Here is a 20,353-nt window from a genome sequence, read left to right on the forward strand (position 1 = left end):
TTAGTCACCATGTTTCCAATGCCAATAAAATGAATAATAAATTACTGAGAATGGCATTGGTGAGCAGCACCTTTACTTGGAATTGTCTGGACATCTACACATAGGGCTTGACCCAGTTTCTTCTGAAATAAGTAATCTCTTCTCCAGAAGTGTACCAATTGTATTTTAAGGCTTTAAAAGCATTTAAAATCTTCAAATATTTATGGAACACTAAACAAATCCTGACCACAAGGGTTGCTTAAGACATGGAGACTGATAAAGACAGTAAATTAACACGGCATTAATAGGAGACCAAACTGTGAAAGACTGGTAGATCAGACTGGAACACAAAGTCTTCACAGAAACAAAAATACATCTTGCTTTTATATATTAACATATATACATATTTATATTTACAACTGCTCATCTCCACAGACCAGCAAGCTCCTTCAAAAGGACACTGCCTCCATCAGTGCACTGCATTGTCTGCCAGATGCAGATGGAGCCATTCGGGGACAGCTCCTCCAGCAGCAGGAGCCAGGCTCCCACATCAGAGCTGCTCAGCTTCTAGAAAAAGCCTTTTCAGAAGGACTCATTAAACCCAGAGTTAAAACGCACTAGGTCACCTCAGTATCAAGAAAACAGCAAATTTATGATGTAAAACACAAGTTAAAGCAAAAAATTCAGCTGGATGCTTTAAAGCTGCTCACTATCTTAGTATTTATCTGAGAAACTATACCCATCAGTATTTTTTTTCTAGATTTAGACCTAAGTCAGTATCTTAACATTTTGTAAACTCTAGCATCTTCTATAATATAGATGAGCATTTCAGCAAAATTCTGTGTTGTGCTCTGTCTAGGGTAGGGCTATACTGCAAAAATACACTTTTCACTACAGTAGAAATTTCAAGTTTACCAATTCACCACTACAGCTGGCTGGGAAATAGCAGAAAAAGGCTAAAACCAAGGGGAAAAAAAAATCTACGACCACCATCCCAAAAGAAGACACTGACTGACCCACTCCCTTTTTCTGTGCTGTGATCTAGGCATTCACCTGCAAGAGAGCAAAATCAGGTCAAGGACTTGAACCTGTCTTTCACCTGTCATGGACAAGTATTCTGTTCTCTGATAATTCTGGGCTTTTTTTCCTGTACCAGATAAGGTTCCTTCTGAACCTGAAAAAGCTTTCACAATAAAAGCACTGTCGAGACACATAAAACCAGTCTGTATTGAAAATGCAACCTTTTTTTCAAAAAAAAAATCAGTTTTACTAAAAGCAAACAAAACAAGAATCCAAGTTAAATTTAGATGCTGCTTTTCACAAGCAGCCCACACAGTGGATATTTTCTCCTGATAAGCATTAGGTATTAACCTCTCACTGTATCTTCAGAGATAATTGGAGCCAACTCTTTTGGAAACAAAATGAAATGTGGACATCTGTTCATTGTAAACATTTAGGATACTAAATTAAACTGCAAATTATATTTTTTTATTCCATTATGGAACAAAAAAGTAAACATTTTAGATAAGGACGAAAGGGAAGCCTAAATGAGACAGACCAGACAGGCTGTGAAAAGCTGTTTGTGATTAAGACATTCATCTGGAAGATTGGAAACAGAGGAGTCAAATCTTGGTGTCAGAGAGGGAGTAAAGGCCACGTGCAGTGACAGTGTGGGAAGGAATCACAGAAAAGCACATGGCAAATACTGAGTGGAAGCAAAGACTGGCAGAGAGAGACAACTCACTAACAGATATATAATCCAGATGCTGAAGGAAAAAGCCCCTCACAAATGGGCAGGGACATAAAGTAGATACGTCAGGATAGAAGGTAAAAGATTAAAAAAGATTAAAACAATCTGGTGTCCTAGCAGCATATGTAATACACCCAAATCTTCTCTTGCTAATTCAGCTGAGGTGTTCAAGTGGTTGGAGAAGACAAGATCAAAAAGCAGAATTACTTGCAGACAGGCAATGGGCTTTGCTGTTCCTTGTTCTTTCAGTACTGTTTCTTGGGATGACCATCCAGAGCTGGACTGTCAAACCTGTTACTCAGGCTGTGTGCAGAAGTCACCAAAGATAAGACCTTTCTGTCTCCCAGGCCCCTTATTAACTTCTGACTGTTGATGACAGCAAACAATTGCACTTTTTCCTCTAGAGCAAACAGGAACCTGCAGTGAGAGCAAAGAGCCAGGACCCCTGAGAGCAGGGTGCGCACTGAAATGGCTGGAAGTGAATCTGGTCCTGCAAACACAGCCTCATCAAGAACTGCCTCTTCCAGTCTGCTCTTTGGTTTGCTCCCAGGACAATACTGAGCTGGTTTGTCTTTAAGAAATTCCTGCCATGAGCAAATTTATCACTGAAGAGTATGAATACATATGTTCATGGCTGGCAATTTTGACTCCCTAATGGTCAATACAAAACCCAATAGAAAAAGCAATCATACATGCCATAGAAGTCATGTGAGGACAATGCCATCTTGAAGGATTCATTAACAAACATTTACCAGTCCCAGAGAGATCAAGATTCTATCTTTTGATCTTTCTAATCCAGGAAATAATAATTACATAAATTGCTGGGTTTGCACAGTCAAGTTTTAACCAGAAGTGGCTGCTCCCTGTTGCTAAATTTTTATGTTAGGCCTAAGAAATGAGCCTGAAAATGCCTTCAGGAGTCCCAGTACTGTTTTTATTCTTAGCAAAAGATTATAACTTTGATGTGGTAATCAAACTCATAGTAATACTGACCTATAATGTTTTCAGTAAGATTGCCATTCTTGTAGGCAGGTATGTACATACACATTGCCCTCACAGAATCTGGTCTTCACAGCAACACAGAGCACTCACTACTTTAACTTTGAGTAATACTTATTCCTGGTTTTCCTTCACGAGCAGAGATTGTTCAAATTAGCTGAATCAACACTGATAGAAGCTCTAAGCCAAGTGAAAAGTCTAACAACAATAATTGCCTTAATGAGCATCCTTGTAGTGGAGTAAGGACTTAATGCAAAGAGCATTAAGATCAGCTAAGATCAGCTAAGAGCACAGAGGCTCTTCTGAGGTATTCATTTTGAAAAGATGATCAGAACACTCAGCAGAAATGCTCTTGGAAGAAATTTTAGCTCTCACATATGAGCCTCTTAATGTTTTTACTCTCAAGGCAGTGAGTGTGCATTGGACTGATTCCCAGCTTTGTGCTTGCGCAGTGCAGAATTCGTCTTCCTGCTGTTCACTACTTACAGCCACAAAACTGTACTCTGGACAGATAACAATATATGTAACCCCACAGCACCTGTCTCCACCCTACTACATTTTTTACTAGGATCATTTAATGCAGAACCACTCATAGGAGATGGCAAAACAATTCAGATTAGATTTAATACAGCCACATTCAAAGACAGCATTAACTGCCAATAAGAGAAATCCATCTCTTTTCTCAATGTGTACTTACTAGCTCCTGCACTGGGCAACGGCATCTTAAAGAAACTTATACTATGCCATCTCATCCAACCATGAAGAATTCAGCATCAGAAGTGTGATGTAAAGTGAAATAGTACTGCTAAATAAGATCTTCTTGGACAACTGAGCAGCTAATTTACAAAGACAAGAGCCCAAAAAAATGAATGTTTTCAGCTAAGTTACAATCATGTTCTGTGCAATTCTCCTATATGTCATTTCATGATGGCCCATCTTTCCTTACACTTCTGTCCCTGAGCATCAACTATGGCCACTACACTGCTGAATTTTTCTCCTAGGAGGTCCAAAACTGTGATCTGACAAGTCAGTGATTGACTGCACCTTATCCATCCAGCCAAAATCTGGGAAGCCCTTCCAAAAGTCCATGGGAGATTGACACCACCAACAACATGTTGTCAGTGAAGGGTACACGAGTCAGAAAAGTTAGTGACTGAGGGTAACAGGTGAAATAAGGGGCTTCCAGGGTGTCACAGAACACAGACTTCAACCATATTTGCACTTGCACAGCCACGGAATGGCCAGCAGCAGATTTGGGAAATCCCAATGTGTTTGCAAGAGGGACGGGAGGAGTGGCTGTTTCAGAAGGTGCCTGTTTTGGGGGAGCTGCACTGCCTCTCACGGCAGCCCCGGGATGCTCCTGGCTGGCGGCGATTTCCAGCCGCGGTCCCTGTGTAACATGGCACCCTCCCTGCACAGCCATCCGCTGGGCTCTGGGAAACGAGCCCTGGCTGAGACAACCTAACCTGAAATACACCTGCAAAAACCACTACACAAAGACCTAGAAATTCTTTAAGCAGACACAAGTCCCACATTTCACAGACGAATGGCATTTTGGAAAGGCGGCCTTCAAACTGCCCTGCATGAGGTGCCTTTCGTTTCCTTTTTGGTTTATAGCAACCACGGCTTACAGAAAGACATGCTGATGAAAACTTCTTGTTGGCTGGGATTTGTATTGCTGGAGATCCCATTTTCTTTCTTCCTTGGGATTTGTACTGACTCCATATGACTTGTTCAATTTCATTATTATCCTTCCAACCACATGCAATTTTTGAAGAAGAAGAAGGAAACAAGTGGTTTTGAGGTTTGTTCAGAGGTTTTTTTCCCTGCTATCAAAGATACTGCATTTGCCTGATTCCAGATGCTTAGTAAGAATGTCTACAAAGATGCAGCCTGCACAAACTGAATTCCAGAAGACCATCTATAGTGTAAAGGCCATGGCAAAACCAGACATAATTGAAAACTTCAAATTAAAAGTTTGAAAAAAACCAATGCTGAGTAACGAGATGCCAATACATTCTTGTCTTCCAGGAGAAGAGATGAACAGAGAAGAATGAGGAACTAATGCTTCTTTAAAACTAATATAAGAATTTTGGTCTCATTCAGATTGAATTTTTCTATTTTTCCAAATAAACCTGTATGACTTTTTATTTTAATGTTATTTGAGCTAATTCCTAAATAAAGATCCATATGAATTTAGTAAAGGCTGACATGCAATTTAAAACTGAAATATGAAATGGAAATAAATTGTAGCCCCCTTACTAATATTTCCAGAAAGAAAGCCAGAAGGTGTTGTGAACAGTTGTGCAAACCCACTGCCGGTTTGTTTTTTTTTCTAAAAGGACCGGCGATTCAAAGAAAGCAGGGAAAAACCACCTCTGTTATTGCATAAAAAATAATGAAAGCAATTCAGCTTGATATTTGGCAACAGCACTCACATGAATGGACTTTTTTTTCTGTTTTGACCTCAGAAGAGCAACACGAATTTAGAAGACGAACTCAAAGTACTGTCCCTCCCTCATTAGAAAAATGAGGATTCCCAATATCCTTCTGATTTTGAAAATCTATTTTGCAGTACTGACAGAGAAAACAAGAAATTTTAAAAAAATTACTCAAAAACGTCTATACTGCACATTCTGGACTGTTAGCTTATCCATAGAATAAAATATTATAGGTGCTTCCTACGAATTTAAATTTTGCATTTAGGATTGTAAGAAATAACATTATCAAAACTGCCACTGATTTTCTTTGCCCATGGCATTAGTGGCAAATCTGTGACTTCAATTAATCTCTCTTTGACTTTAATGTTTCAGGACACTCTGATAACGAACACATTCACGTTTCCAGTTATCACTGGTGAACACTTTTACTGAACCTTTGTTAATGTCGCACTTCTAGTTTGGAACATTCCATTCCAGCTCTGCAGAATAAAGCCTAAGTCATTATTTTAAGGAAAAGAAAACAAAACCAGCAACAAAACAAATCAAAACAAATCACAGAAAGTCAAATTTTACAGCTTCCATACAACTCAGACTTGAAAACACATCATCTTTTATTGATCATATCCCAAGGTCTTTACGTGCCTGATGATCAAAGAAGAGGGAAAACATGTCCCTCATTGCCTCAGGGATATCTTTTCTTATTTTACCTTTCTGATGTTTCATATTCCTCAGCCTGTCTCTCATTTGAGGCATTTTTTTCTCACCTACAGTTAAACTTATTGAAACTTCTGGAGAGATTGTGTTGCTTTTCTTCTTTATTACTATTTCAATTAAGGCAATTCCTTCCTTTCAATCCATTAATGCATCAGGACTCATCTAAGTTAATTTGTGATGCATTTGAACTGGAGGAACTCTGGCTGCACACCTTTATGAAGAGACTGCAGTTGAGAGAAAAATCAGATCCACTTGATGGAGGCTAACAGATCTTCTGCTGACTTGTCATTTTGGGGGATTTCCCCTGACTGTAGTCACCACGTCTTTCGTTCTCTAAACCTAATTTCACAAGCCAATGGAAAACCACCTATTGATTATTTAATTTTTGTAAAAGATTAACATCCTAGACAGTTAATGTTTTTTGTGAACACACTGGTGGTGTGGCATTCTGCCATTAGTTTGATAAAACAGCATAAAATGACAGCCACTATAAAAGAAGCTTGGTCTACAACCTCTCCCTTCATATGCTTTTTCTGAATAAAAAAATCTTGAAAAGATGAAATAATTAATGCAGAGGACTTAAAACTTTTCTTTTTAAGACTAAGTTAAGTCACAAAATTTAGACTTAGATCTAGATTTCAAAAGTTCTTTCTGGGATTAAGTCAGTCCCATGTTAAATCTGTTTAAGAAGGACTTGTCCTCCACAAAACTCAGATATATCCACCTCTGGTTAGTCTCCCACCCCATCTGCCCCTATTTCCATGCAACCTTTGAAGTCCTTCCAACAGCAAAATCTTATTTTCTCCTATACCTCCTAGAAATCAAAATAGGAGGAAAAAAAGCAAATTCAGAAGGAACTCTGACAAATTCAGAAAGGTTAAGTATATTTAACAAAAGAATTACTCAGACCCTAGAAAATCAGTCATTCAATGAGGAGCACAAGTTTCATTTTATGTATTCTAATTATTTGAAAATATATTTTAGAGATATTTCACAATGTTGATGTTCCTTATCCTCTATTTGATAAGAGTCCCTTTGCAAGAAACCTTTGTGATGTCCAGTGCAGTAGCACAGACTTCAAAGCCATGTCTGCTTAAAGCAGGAGGCTGAACTTCCTGAGTTCTCCACACTTCTCCTTCAACATAAATTATCCTATGATCTCACATATACAAAACTAGATAAGCGGAATAAAAAATAAAATGCCTAAGATGCTTTTGGGGAGCTTTTTTTTTTTTTTGAGGACATTAGTGGGCGGTCTTAGGGTTTTTAATACATTTTTGGAAAGACATTTTTTCATTTGTAAGCTAGCTATAGTTGTTTTTCTCATTTACAGTCCCAGTCTTCCAGAAGAGGGAGTTTGATCCTTCGCTACAGTAATCTAAGAATGAGCAGCTGCAGGTTCCAGATATGACACTTGCAGGTTTCTCTTTGATGAGATTCAAAGAGAAACATGTGCGCCATGTTGTCACAGGTTAAAGTGCTGTAAGACCACAGGCTACAGCTCACTCAGTGGGAAGAAGACTTTTGACATTTGAAAAAGCCAGTTTAACAAAGCTCAAACATAACAACATGAAAACCAAGAGAAAAAAAAAATCAAAGTCGAAATGAAGCATTTTAGCAAAACACAAAAAATTGACACATTTTGCTGTAAGTTTTGTCTGAAAGCTGAAAATTCTTGAAATTCTCAGAGCAGGGATGCCAAACAAACCCTGTTTCTGGTGGCTGGTTCACACAGATTATGAGTGAAGTATGATCAGATTACAGAAGAAATTATGTGATGGGGTTGATGCAACAGCAGGAACATGGCCTGGCAACCTATAAGCTTTCCAGCCCACTTTTATTCTTCTAGGAAATAATGGATTTATTCTGCAGAAGGATTGGAGAACATGCCCAATATTTAATAGAGGATCCTTCTTTACTCAAGCTTCTGAGTCAAATGGGACAGATGGGAATGTTAAAGTGATGAAGAAAAAATTAATAAAATTGAAATACACAATTTGCATAGAAAAGTAGCTTTCAATGCTAAGAACAAAATACTTATAGGTGAAAAGGAGCAATTTGGTAAAATGAGGTAAGGTGATAAACTCATTTTCAATGTCTTATTCCCCACTTTGGAATATGCCCACAGAACAGTCAAAGCTCTAAAGGTTTTACTTTGCCTCAGTAAAAAAGCAGATTAAAAGAAATATCTGCAGCCTACATACAACTTAACTTTCAGGACTCATTGGGCTAGGCAGGTCTACTCCAGAACACTATAAATGACAGTACAGGAGTAAAATTCTACAATTTCTGTCATAAGTAAGTTCCCAACCCTACAGATACACACAGGACTACAGAAAAATTTCTTGTGCCTAAAACTGTATTAAGGTTGTACTTAAAAAAAATGCTGAAAATAGAAGTGTTCTACCATTGCTGTTAGCTGTATTTACAGAGGAGGTAGCCCAGACAAAGAAAGCTGAAGTAATATTCTAAATATAATTTCCTTCCAGCATGTGGCTGCTGTTTCTGTTCTTTCTGTCCCATTATTATTTCCTCCATATAATGGATAAGATGACTGAGAGAGAGTTCAGGGACTTCTCCTGCACACTGTTAGCATGGCTGACAGATTTCCTCCTCAAACTGAGCCTGTGAGCCTGGGTGGCTTTGCCATGCAGCCTTTTCCCCTGTTGGTGACATTATTATTTTGTTAGGTTCCCACATGTCTGAGGCTCTCATAGTTTAGGCAAGTTTCTCTCTTACTCCAAGATTACCAAACTTCTCAAACTACTTATGTTTGGATTGTTTTGGATTCTTTTTTAATAACTTTCTCTTATAGCCAGAAAATCTTGTCAAGAATAGAGATATTAAGGGAAGTGGAAACTGTTACATCTGTGACACCTAAAGGTCCAGTCACAGAGCCTGTACCTGGAGTGTTTTGACATTGGTCTGTGTGTGTTTTAATTTTTTTTTTCTTAGGAGTTTGATCCTATCTTTGAGCTGAAGGAAGGTAGCAGGTGGCAAATCTGACTACGAGAAACCATGGATGCCAATTCAGGAGCTCCGAAACACCATCTAGTAGTTTCAAAAAGTGTTTCCTGAAAACAGAATCTTAAATACCTTCATCAGTTACTTGAATTAAACTGCATGGATGTGATCTAGCATGCATTAATCCATATTAAGTAATACATAATTTGTATTAATATCTGTGATGCAAAGTCAAGACCTGCCTAACACACATCTAGAATGAGGCAAGAAGCTGGTGTTAAAAGTATTGCAGGGCCATAACGCACTATTTTCCACTATGCAAATGAATGCAGATAGTAGCTACACTGAACAAGCTTGGTTTGTTTTAGCAGGCTATTGAAAAAACAACAACCAAAAAAAATCAAGATGCTTTGGCCCATATATGTAAATAACAACTTTACAGCAAAATTGTTGCTATTTATCAAGTGACTGGTACAGATTCACTTTCCAGTCACGACAAGGGTTTATTCTGAAAATACAACCTGTGGTATCACAGGCAAGCTAAGACAAAAACATTGCTTCAGTATTTCATGCATGCAAACTTCATATAAGCTGAATGTTAGCAGATGTGTCATCAACAGCACATTCACCACCAGGAACACCCTAAGCAATCCCACGAAACTCCATGCGCTGGAGTTGTTCATAAAGCTTGACTGACACCAGCCAGTGCTGGCTCCGTGCAGCCCAGACTAAAGAGCCCTCATTGCATTTTCCAGCTTTCACAAATTTAGCATTGCATTTAAAAAATTGCTTCTCTCTGAAGCCACCTCCAAATTCACCCTTCAGCCATTCTCTTTCTAATCCAAACACATTCAACCACAAACCTAAGTTTTGGCAGTGCAAACCCAGAGCCTTTGAAGATGATAATACTGTGCTTGACTACTGTGTCAAATAGTTTTTACACTCCTCAGGTTATGCAAATAACAAACACTTCTGCTACTGAGTGCTACTTATCAGCATGATATTACTTTTTTTTCCTCTCACCAGAAGGAAGATAACTGATTTAACTCCTGAACGAGATGTTGTCACTGTCCAGCTGCAGCAGAAAGTTCAATTATCTTCCTTCCAGGCTCAACATCCTTAGAACAAGTGCATGTGCACACATGTACACTGAGATATATCACATTATGCCAGAACACAGAAATGGACCTGAACTGGACCTGTCTTTTCCTCTTTTGAAAACAGACAAGACTCAAATATAAGTTAAATTTAAAAACTGACTAGAAACATACCTAAGTCATGTTAACCTTCTTCATTCATTCCAGAAGAGAGGCTCCTTTTGGGCCACAGGTGTGTCCAGTAGACCCATGACAATGTCAAGCCAAAGCCCCTCCTCCTTACATACTCTAACTAATACCATTTTGAAAGAAAATCTCAACAAAATAAAAAAAAGCAGTTTTTGTTTTCAGAAGGTATAAAAAGGCTGTTTCAGCAGCACTTAGCCTCACTATCATGTGGCTGAAAAATGCTCTGGAAACAACCTAGCTAGAACCCAACTGGAGTAAGCATCTCCTACTGAAGAGAAGCAAATCTGCACAACCAACACAAAGAAAGAAACAAAAATACTGTCTGCACCAGATAAACACTGTGGGGCTTTTGGTCTTGTTAGATGCAGCCTAATCTGGGAGCTTTTTGGTGCTTTGTGCTGGATCTGCACAGATTTAACCTCTACTCTTGAGAGAGTAAAGCCAGAGTCCCCTGTGAAAACCAGGTCAGACAGAACTGTTGTTCATCAACAGTCCATTCCCACACTTCTAGAATACAAATTATCTTTTTCCTTGACATATACACAGCTTCTGTACTGACACATGCACATACAACTTGGCTGAGGTAAAATCTGCCTGTTCACTACAAGCTCTGCACTTTACCATTAAAGGTCAGGCTAAGGAGAAAATAAACCAAACACAAAGCAAACCAAAATGGGAGGTACACAACACAGAGAACTACAAAGCAACAGGTGCCTTTGGAAACAGGTTTTCACATGGAAAAGCACAAGAAAATAAATTAAAAAACACAAAGACTAAAAAAAAACCCCAAGCATTGGTCTTAAAAAAAAAAAAAAAACAAACCAAACCAATTAAAATCTAATTTTAAAGAGTACTCAAAACCAGACAACTTAATATGCTACAGTTTCCAGGTATGTGAACAAAACCAAGAGATCGGATATGACCCTTTGTTGTACGTCACTTCATTTAAAAATGTAAGATAAACATAATTAATTAGATTCACCTTCAAAAAATTAATCTTGGGTAATATTTTTGGCATAGTTCTCTTAGTCAAGAGAATTTGGAAAGGGAAACAGCGGAGTAAGAGAAGATATATGCAGATGTTATTCTGACATGTACAAAGTTACTCTGTCTCCACAGTACTATCTGAAAGTACATATTTATTATTTATTATTTAGGTAAATAGACAACAAATCACTTGTCCAAGTGAAAAATAATTAATTTCCATGTAAACTGATATAAACTGCTTCTAAGGAGATTATAATCTCTTCGGTGCCACACAGTGCGTATTTATTTCCTTTTGAAGGAACCACTTTGCACTCTATACTGGGCTTCCTTTTAGATTATGTAATTTTACTTGTTGTTGAGTCAAAAGCAGAGAAACACAAATACTTTGGCTCTAAGCAGGGACAGTATTATTCCAAACCATAAGGAACCACGTGCCCTGCTGGAGCAGCACATGTTTCACAAGAACAGAGACTGGATGACGTGGTTTCACCCTACCAGCAAGAGCATCCCTGTTTGTGACACACATCTGCAGTGGCCCCCAGCAGGGACTGTCTGACTACAGGCAAAGGGTCATCTCACACGGCAAGAGCAGCCTCCAGCATGGATTGGAAATAGAAGAAAAACATTTGACGTACTTGGATCTGACAAGATTGAGTCGGTTTTCGGCAAAAATTGGTCACAGCGGACTCCTTGGTAGCCCTCTTTGCACCTGAGGAAAAGGGGATAAATGACAAACATACGCATGCGGCAGTGAAAGGTTAATCTCAAGGCACCAAACCAACCCTGCCAACACAGCTCCACATTATGCAAGTTATTTGCACTCTAATGGGAGCATGGTTATTACTGGAACACAGTGGAAGCAGGTAAAATAATTTGTGTTTCAAAAAATTTCCCCTCAAACCTTTTGATTATTTTAGAAACTACGAAAACAAACAGTGTTCTAGCACAACCATTCTTTTATACATCAATTCAGTGAAACAACCAAAGAAAAAACCAGTATAAAGTATGCATAGCTACAAGTAAAATAAACCCTTCAGGTAACATAGCACTTTATAAAGCTTCCATGCTGCACAAAACATGAGACAGACAGCTTCTCTTTGGCTGTCTGAAAAAGCAGGGAACAGTTAGCTAGCCATTAATTTTAATACCAGTTTATACTGTGCTTAGATAGACATCACCAGGCATTGTTTGCAAGCAGGAAGTTTAAGATGCCTGGGAGATTAGATTTTAAGGCACATAAACCAGAATACCCTCCTGCCTCAACAAACAAGAACTGGCTTTGACTGAGATTGTAATACTATTATTTATCTTGAAGCCTTACTTTGAAGAAATTCCATTTGCTGCTTTTGAACTGTTCTCAGAAGTCTCATTTCAACTAAGTGTATCAGAATCAGATCTTTAATTATTTATTCGTCAAGCAGTTTTTCAGAGGAAAGTGATGGACACTTTAATTATAAATGATAGCACCAGGGATTCCTTATCTCCCAAAGCTCTTGCACATCACATAAGCAATATGCTCAAATCAGCATCACCAGCTTTCATTAGGGTTGACAACTGCAGCTTGAATGATGTGATAATGTCAGGAGAAGAAGCTATCTGTTCCTTCACAATGTTTGTACTCAGGCCTCCTCTAAATGTTGCCTTTTAATACGCTTTTGGTTTTATAAATTAATGGTTCAATGAGAAGTACATCTCAACAGCATTGACTCAGGGATTAGGAAGAACATTTGTGAGAAAATATGTAAAATATGTTCCCATCAGACCCAAAAATGTAGTAAAAATCTGCAGTAAGAGAAAGATTTAAAACTCCCATACATATAATATTTGAAAACTTCCCTTTTGGCCTTTCCCCCTAATGGATATGAGGTACTGCTTTGGAGATCAGCTTCCTCCCAGTACTTGCCTATCTATAAAATAACTGACTTGAAAAAGCTGTTCAGGTTTTGTTTCATTCAGATCCTATGACAGCGGCCATAAGCTATCGGTCAATGAAAAAATGTTCAATTAATTAAAACTGTCCACTAGTCAGAAAAACTGAAGCCCACACGTACTCAGGTACTGACATATGCATCTTCTGCCTCTGATTAAGAAACATCAGAAGCTGCCTCACATCAAAAAGAAACCCTTCTTCACAGTCTTGAGAGGAGCTGGCAGACCTCATACCAAAGCTTAAGTACAACCTGCCCTGGTGGGGATTCTTGCCTTTCTATGAGCATTTTCTATTCACTTTTTGACACCCATTTGCACCTGCCCCGTTTATAAATCCCGTATTACAGACTTAAGACCCTCTATGCTAAACTGTTGGTCATACAAGCATGTGAGGAGAGAGTGACAGAGTGGTATCTCCTGGAAGAGCTGTGCCAAGAGCTCATCGGAGTGCGTGGACGTTTTCACTTACCTGTACCTCTGACAAACATGCCACAAAGGGAATGTGTTTCTTTCAAAATTTAGTACAGAGGTGGATGATACTCCAAAGGACAATCTTTTAATGAAACACCATAACCTCACACTCAGATAATACCTATTATGGTGAGACTGCACCTTGAAAGCTGTGTCCAGTTCTCTGTCCCTCAACACAAGAGGGACATTCAGGTGCTGGAGCGAGTCCAGACAAGGGCAACTGAGCTGGTGAAGGGAGTGGAGCACAAAGGAGGAGTGCTGAGGGAATTGGGGAGGTTTAGCCAGAGAAAAGGAGGCTCAGGAGGGGCCTTACTGCTCTCTACAGGCCCCTGAAAGGAGGGTGCAGTGAGGTGGGGTTGGTCTCTTCTCCCAGGTAAGAAGTGCCAGGATGAGAGGGAATAGCCTCAAACTGCACCAGGGAAGGGTTAGATTGGGTATCAGGAAAAAATTCTTTACTGAATCTGTGGTCAGGCATTGGAACAGCCTGCCATGGGAAGTGATGGAGTCAGCATCCCTGGAGGTATCCCACACCACACCTGTGTAGATGTGGTGCTGAGGGACACGGTTTAGACATGGGTTTGGGTTAACAGTTGGACCTACTGATCCTAGAGGGCTTTTTCAGCCTCAGTTATTCTAGAATTTGACGGCCAAACATAGCTTGGTTTTTTAAACTGCATTAAGATTTTCAGCAAAGATAAAAATTAAGTCTTCTACTTCCCTTAACAAATTCTTTTTTAAATCTCTGAAAGCAAATAACAGCAATAATTGCTCTGCCATTATGACACCCGAGTTCAAACTTTTGCACGTTAAGCCCCTAAGCCTTGAAGAATACACATTTGACAGTTATAATGCTACAATATGATAAAAGTTGATCATGTGGCATCCCATAATCTCAGCTAAATCATCTACCATGTGTCCTAAATAGGCAGATGTGATATGCACACATGCTGCTCATTGGTATCACACCTCTAGGTAAGAAAGCACAACAACGCACTGCAGAAAACCCTATGAAAGCAGCACTGTGGTGACACACACAGCAGTTCAGCAAAGCCCAAATAAGGTCACTCAATATTGCCATATGCAGTGTGAATGATCAAATACATATTTATGGATGCATCAAAAAAGCCATGAGTTACCAGACAAACCTTGAGAAATGCTTAGGTGCAGCTCATGGTTTCAGAAATGATCACTCAATTCCGAGACAAACTAATGTTTATTAGAGATGCCATTTAAAAAAAAAAAAAGGGAAAAATAGAAAAGAAAAATAACGTGGATAAGGTATTGCCTGTAGTGAAGAAAAAGCACTGATGTGCATGTGGGACCCCTGCAGCAAAGGCTGGAGAGGACAGCCTAAGATCCATTCCAGCACCAGCAACAGCTCCTCTCCAAGTGCACACCATGGCCAAGGGGTCTAAAAATTGTGTTAATTTCAGCCTCTTTGCAGAGTAAATAGGGAAAAAAAAGGAATTCTCTTTTTGCATTCAGATTTTCACCTAAATGAGTGTGTCTGTCTAGGCTCTAGACCAAAAATATCATCAGGATTGTGCTGTATGAATGGAATTAGCTAAATCCTTCTGACTACACGGTATGAAAAGACAAGCACAGGTAAAGCTACTCTGCACTGCTGAAATGCTTGCAAACAGCATATCCCTAACTGATAAGTGCTAAATTCAGCTAAGATTATTTCATCATGTCTTCTTCACATCTTTTTTTGGCAATATGCTTTCCCAGATAATTTTTTGAGGTCACCAGTAACAAACTGCATTGTGCATTGCACTTTGTGAAGTCACACAATGACCTCTGTGTGAAAACCCACAGGCAGAAACACATCTCTCATTCCTCGTGAGAAGCCTTTTTCCCTTTTTACTTAAGCACATTTGCACCTAACTATTAAAAAGCGAGTACAGTATGAGACTTTATTCATTCTTTCATTGTTTTTGCTAATGTTAAACAGTACTAATACATGTTTGTTCTAGTCAAAGACACTTTCTGTGGACATTTTCCAAAACTGTTTCTTGTACAACCTTATGGAGCCAAGGGACATTTCAAATAGATGACTGTGTCACTCATAAGACTAACACAGCACTCTAATTTTTAATGTTGGATTCATTTGAAAAAGTAAAGTGAATGGGGGTGAGGGTGGAGAAACTTGCACAATAAACAAAGACGAAGAATAAAACAGATTTAAGACAGCAGAAAGGGAAGAAAGAGAACCTACACAGAAAATGTAGGGCAGGACATAAAACTTTGGGCCAAGAAGCCAGTACTATCAGGATTTACATTTTCCCCAAAAACTTCCATATAAAGCTCCACACCCCTATTATACCTAAATATTACTTGTCAAGGGACAGGAAGGTGGGGAATGCAGAAGAGAGAGTGGCAGCAGCAAACTGCAGAGGCTAGGAAAGAAGGCAAAACTAAATCCCCATCCCTTTCCTCCTCCTCTGTGATATCCATCCATCTGAAATTGAAAAAATTCTCCCTCTTCCCCAAGTGTGGTGATCACATTGCCTCTGACCATGTGAAGAATTATGCAGAAAATGGCTTTTCTGCACAAAGAATTTGCGAAAAATAAAGTATACAAGCTCATTTCAAATGAAAATTTTGAAAATAACATGCGGCATCTCAGGGACAGACTACACCAAAAGAGAAAGCTGTAGGACTACACACCAGGAAAATAAGGATGTCATAGGCCAAAGGTGGTCTGTAATATTAAATTTAAAAAAAAGTCATAATAGCGCAGTGCCCAAAAGATTAACTTATATGAACCTATAATCTGATTCTAGTCTCATAAAAAGGAGGAATCCAATTTGAAAGATGGAATTAATAGTACCTATGAAAAATGAAATTTAATTTTTGCAGTGAATCCAAATCAACACACATTTCCATTCCCTTGTAAAACTGCAAATTGGGAGTCTCAAAGATGATATTAATTAGAATGATCCATCTCAGTGGATCAGTTGCAAATTATTTTGTCCTGACACCATTATATCCCCTGCACTAAGATTCAGATACCAGTAAGAGAACATATTGCAGCTTTTATTTATCCTCTAAGAGAGAAATCCAAGATCACGATAAGAAAATATTCTAATGGTCTATAAATTTCGATCAAGTATTTATTTTCACACAGAGAGTGCAATACTCTTTAACCTGGGTCAGAGAATCAGTTACACAATAAATCTATGATAGCAAGCCATGACATTATATAGGCCATTGGGCTGTCCCACAATCTAGCCTGAAATGTGCTGTAAACAATGACAAATAATTCCTTTGCTCTGCAGGTAAGCTAAATATAGATTTCTGTGCCTGAAAGGAGAATGACCTTAGCTGGCATACATGGAAATTTACATTTATTATTTGGATTGTTATTAGGTGAAGATTTTATTCACAAGGGAGGAAAAATTAATCTTAACAGAGGGTCAGATGGGAAATCTAGTCATTTAAGACATGCAGCCAGTCTAAGTAGAAAAAAAGCTTCCTTGGTTCCACAGATCAGACCACCAGATCACAAGTGAGAACACTGTGCTCAAAACGAGAGACAAAAGAACCCTTCAGAAACATCAGTAGTTTACAGTCTGCTGGTCAGGAACCCACCTGAGGTGGGAGATTCACATTCAGTTTTGGTGTGAGAATGGAGCATGAGGAACTCAAAGCCAGGTTTTCCATATTGCAGAAATGTCCTGATCATTTGAGTGTTATCTATTCTGAGAAGAAGCTCCTTTCTTCAAGTTCTACCCCTTATGGTCCATGGTGTGCACAACATAAAACCTACTAAGTAAAATTAAACTAAATTCAATATAAACACATAAAAGCACACTAAGTTAAAGTAACATGAATTCATGGCATTAAAAAGAACAAACTGGGGATCCAATAAGGAACTGGCTAAAAACATACTGCTTCTTGAACATACTCATGAATCCCTTCAGATTGGAAGGCCTTAGAAATAATCCAGGACACTCACCCTCCTCCGATTTTCCTTTTTTTTTAGTCCTTTCAAAAAAGTCAATTTTAGATAATCCCCACAACAGAGAGGCTACTTACTGTATAATAAATGTTTCATACCAGGGTTTTACTTGATTTTGTTAAGACCTTGCAATCTATTATGTGACTGAATTAAGGTATGTATCTGCTGCTTCTTTTTCTTTCCTTAGGGAAATAGTACAACCCTTACAGAATGGACAGCATCAACTTTAAAAGGAAAATCAAAAAACCCACGTGTCTGTCAGCTTTCTTTAAAAATGCTGTAACTATTAAAAATAGGTAGAGCAAGTAACCAGAAAGGAAATTATCTTGAGAAGGCAGACAAAGAATAGTAAAGAAAGGGGTTTTTTACATTATTTTCTGTGGAACCAGTCCAGCTGAAACACTCTAACATCATAGAGAAATTATAGTTAGATTGTTTAAAAGTCAAATTTATGGTTGGTACAAATCACTGTACTCTTCAGTATGTAAATTGCCAGTGCAGCTCTCAAACAGGGAAGGACTGCTATGCTCTCTCAGTAGATGGCATAAAGAGTAGAGGTCACAGCTACTAAACCCTGAGACATTGCCCAGATTTAGATAATAAAACTCCCAGCTAATTTGTTGACTCCAGTGTTTCAGGTTCCTTTAGCCTTGGAGAAACTAAATGGGGACACTTTAGTAAATCCTCTGTAGGAACCACTGAACTAAATGAGGCTTTTAACATTTGAAAAGGAGTTATGTGGATTTGACTTAAATGCCTCATCCATAATTATGCTGGAACTACTGAATGATCATTCCTCTCCTGATAGAGATGGCTTGCCTTCTTTGTCTTTCCTAAAAGGCAGGTCATAACAAGAAATAAAATTAACAAGATACGTTAGTAAAGCCATTCAAGCCATCCAGCCATCCATGACAGCACCTGAACTGATGATAATTTCCCTTCCCTCAACAACAGACAAATTTTCTTTAATTTGAATGTGTTTCCTTAAAAGAAAAAAAAAAAAGAAGTAAAAAAAGTAAAAAAAAAAAAGTTTCATATTCCAAATCAATGCACATAGCCTGAGCAGAATTGTTACACAACAGGTCCAGACTACTGAATTCACTTACAACTCGGGTTAGGTTTTGCATCCAAAGATATATAAATATATTATTGATGGTTACTTGCTATCAAATTCATTTGTGGCATATCCACACGTGGATAAACAGTTCACACTAATACATGGTCTTTGTGCTTTTCAAGGGATAAGAATTACCTTCCTTAATCTCCTTAACAACAAACCACATCTGTAAACCACAAAAAAAAACCTTAGAAATGGTCTGTATCACCTAATAAACCAAATGTTTAACCAACTAACTGAGCAATCATTTCTTTGCTGTTCTGAGTTTAACCAACCAGAAAAACTGAAAAGCTTTGATTAGGTTTCTCCACAAGATACCTCTGTGATCAATGATTTACCATGGATGATAAATGAGCACAGTCTTTCATTATGCATGGCAGTCATCAGCCACGAGAAAGATTTTGAATAAATGGAAAGTGATTTCATACCATATTCAAAGCCTCACACAGCACAGATGAAAGCCACCTTCAATACTTGAAAAAACAAATGAAAACAAGACCCTTGCTTTATATTAAGCCTGCCCGAGATTGCCATTTTATAAATAAAAACTCTTCAAAACTCTTCTTGAAAACATCTGCCAGGGACCTAGTTCGAAAAAAAATATCTAAGAAATCAATAAAAGGACTGAAAGATGTAAGATTTATATTTGGTATCATGGGGTTAGGTGCCCTTCAAGAGCCATTTGTTAAAGATGGCAATTATAACAACAAATGAGGTAATTGTAAGGAGAGGTGCAAACTCACTCCTGAGTGGCTTCACAGGTTTGCTGGATGTGTCTCTTCCCACTTTCCTCCCCACAAATATTACAAGCCCAACATTAAAATCTTTGGCTTCCAGCTACTTAATAAAAGCAACAGAGCCCTGGACTTTTTTCAAAAACTGTCAAATACATTTTTCACTTTATTACATTGAATATTTCCCAATTCAATAGTAAGACCAAAAATACTAAGAGAAATTAATTTTTTTGTTTCAAGCCCAAGCTAGCAGCACAAAGGATCCTTTGCTTATCATAGCAAAGGCATGCAAGACTTCCAACTTGGCCCTGCATAATAAAGACCATTTTTCAAATGGCAGCTAAACTTTCCATTTAATTTTTTTTGACAAAATTTAAAATACACCCAGGAATTCAGCTTGTCTAGTCATAATATCTACATTGAATACTGCTTGACACAGACTCCTCTCCTAAAAAACTCAAAGTCACATCAAGCCAGTGCTTACCTACAGAGACAGGAACTCAAAACCCCTCAGTAAGTCAGTGAGCCATTTGCTTTGTACCTGTTTTTATACCTGGCTTGAAAAAAATAATTGGAGCCACTCAGAGGTGTCAGTAAAGTGTCCTTAACTCCTACCAGATGATCTACACAAACATGGCCCCTGACTTCAAGGCAGGAGATAAACATGCCTCTGCTACTGTATTTTCTATGGTCTCCACACATCACATTTCAGAGATAAGAACAATTTGACATGCACTGTAATTGCCTACCAAAGTTCAAACAGAGGAACATTTTGCAGAATAACCCTTCCTTAGCATATTAAATATCATTTAGAGCCCAGAGGAAGACTAGTTTTAAAATTCAAACAGGCCACTCTCTGGAGATCTATAAAATTGCTGACAAAAAAACTAAAAATCTTTAAAGTTGCCCTATTATACAGAAAGTTTTAGTCTTGTGCAGAATATTCTTTTTTCTGAAAACTGTATGTATTGCAATAACATTATGGCATACTACATAGATGTAGCCTTCTGAAAAAAAC

The 20,353-nt window shown here is 38.3% G+C and overlaps 1 protein-coding gene across 1 annotated transcript in view; it reads right to left on the reverse strand.

Moving 5' to 3' along the window:
- NRG3 (neuregulin 3) overlaps positions 1 to 20,353 on the reverse strand; it is a 339,710-nt gene that overhangs the window by 88,935 nt on the left and 230,422 nt on the right. Inside the window, exon 3 of the mRNA XM_074544710.1 lies at positions 11,756 to 11,829. Within this exon, the coding sequence (XP_074400811.1) occupies positions 11,756 to 11,829 (74 nt within the window). The remainder of the gene's footprint in view (positions 1 to 11,755; positions 11,830 to 20,353) is intronic.

The sequence above is a fragment of the Zonotrichia albicollis genome, chromosome 7 (assembly GCF_047830755.1).
Source record: "Zonotrichia albicollis isolate bZonAlb1 chromosome 7, bZonAlb1.hap1, whole genome shotgun sequence".
Taxonomy (NCBI): domain Eukaryota; kingdom Metazoa; phylum Chordata; class Aves; order Passeriformes; family Passerellidae; genus Zonotrichia; species Zonotrichia albicollis.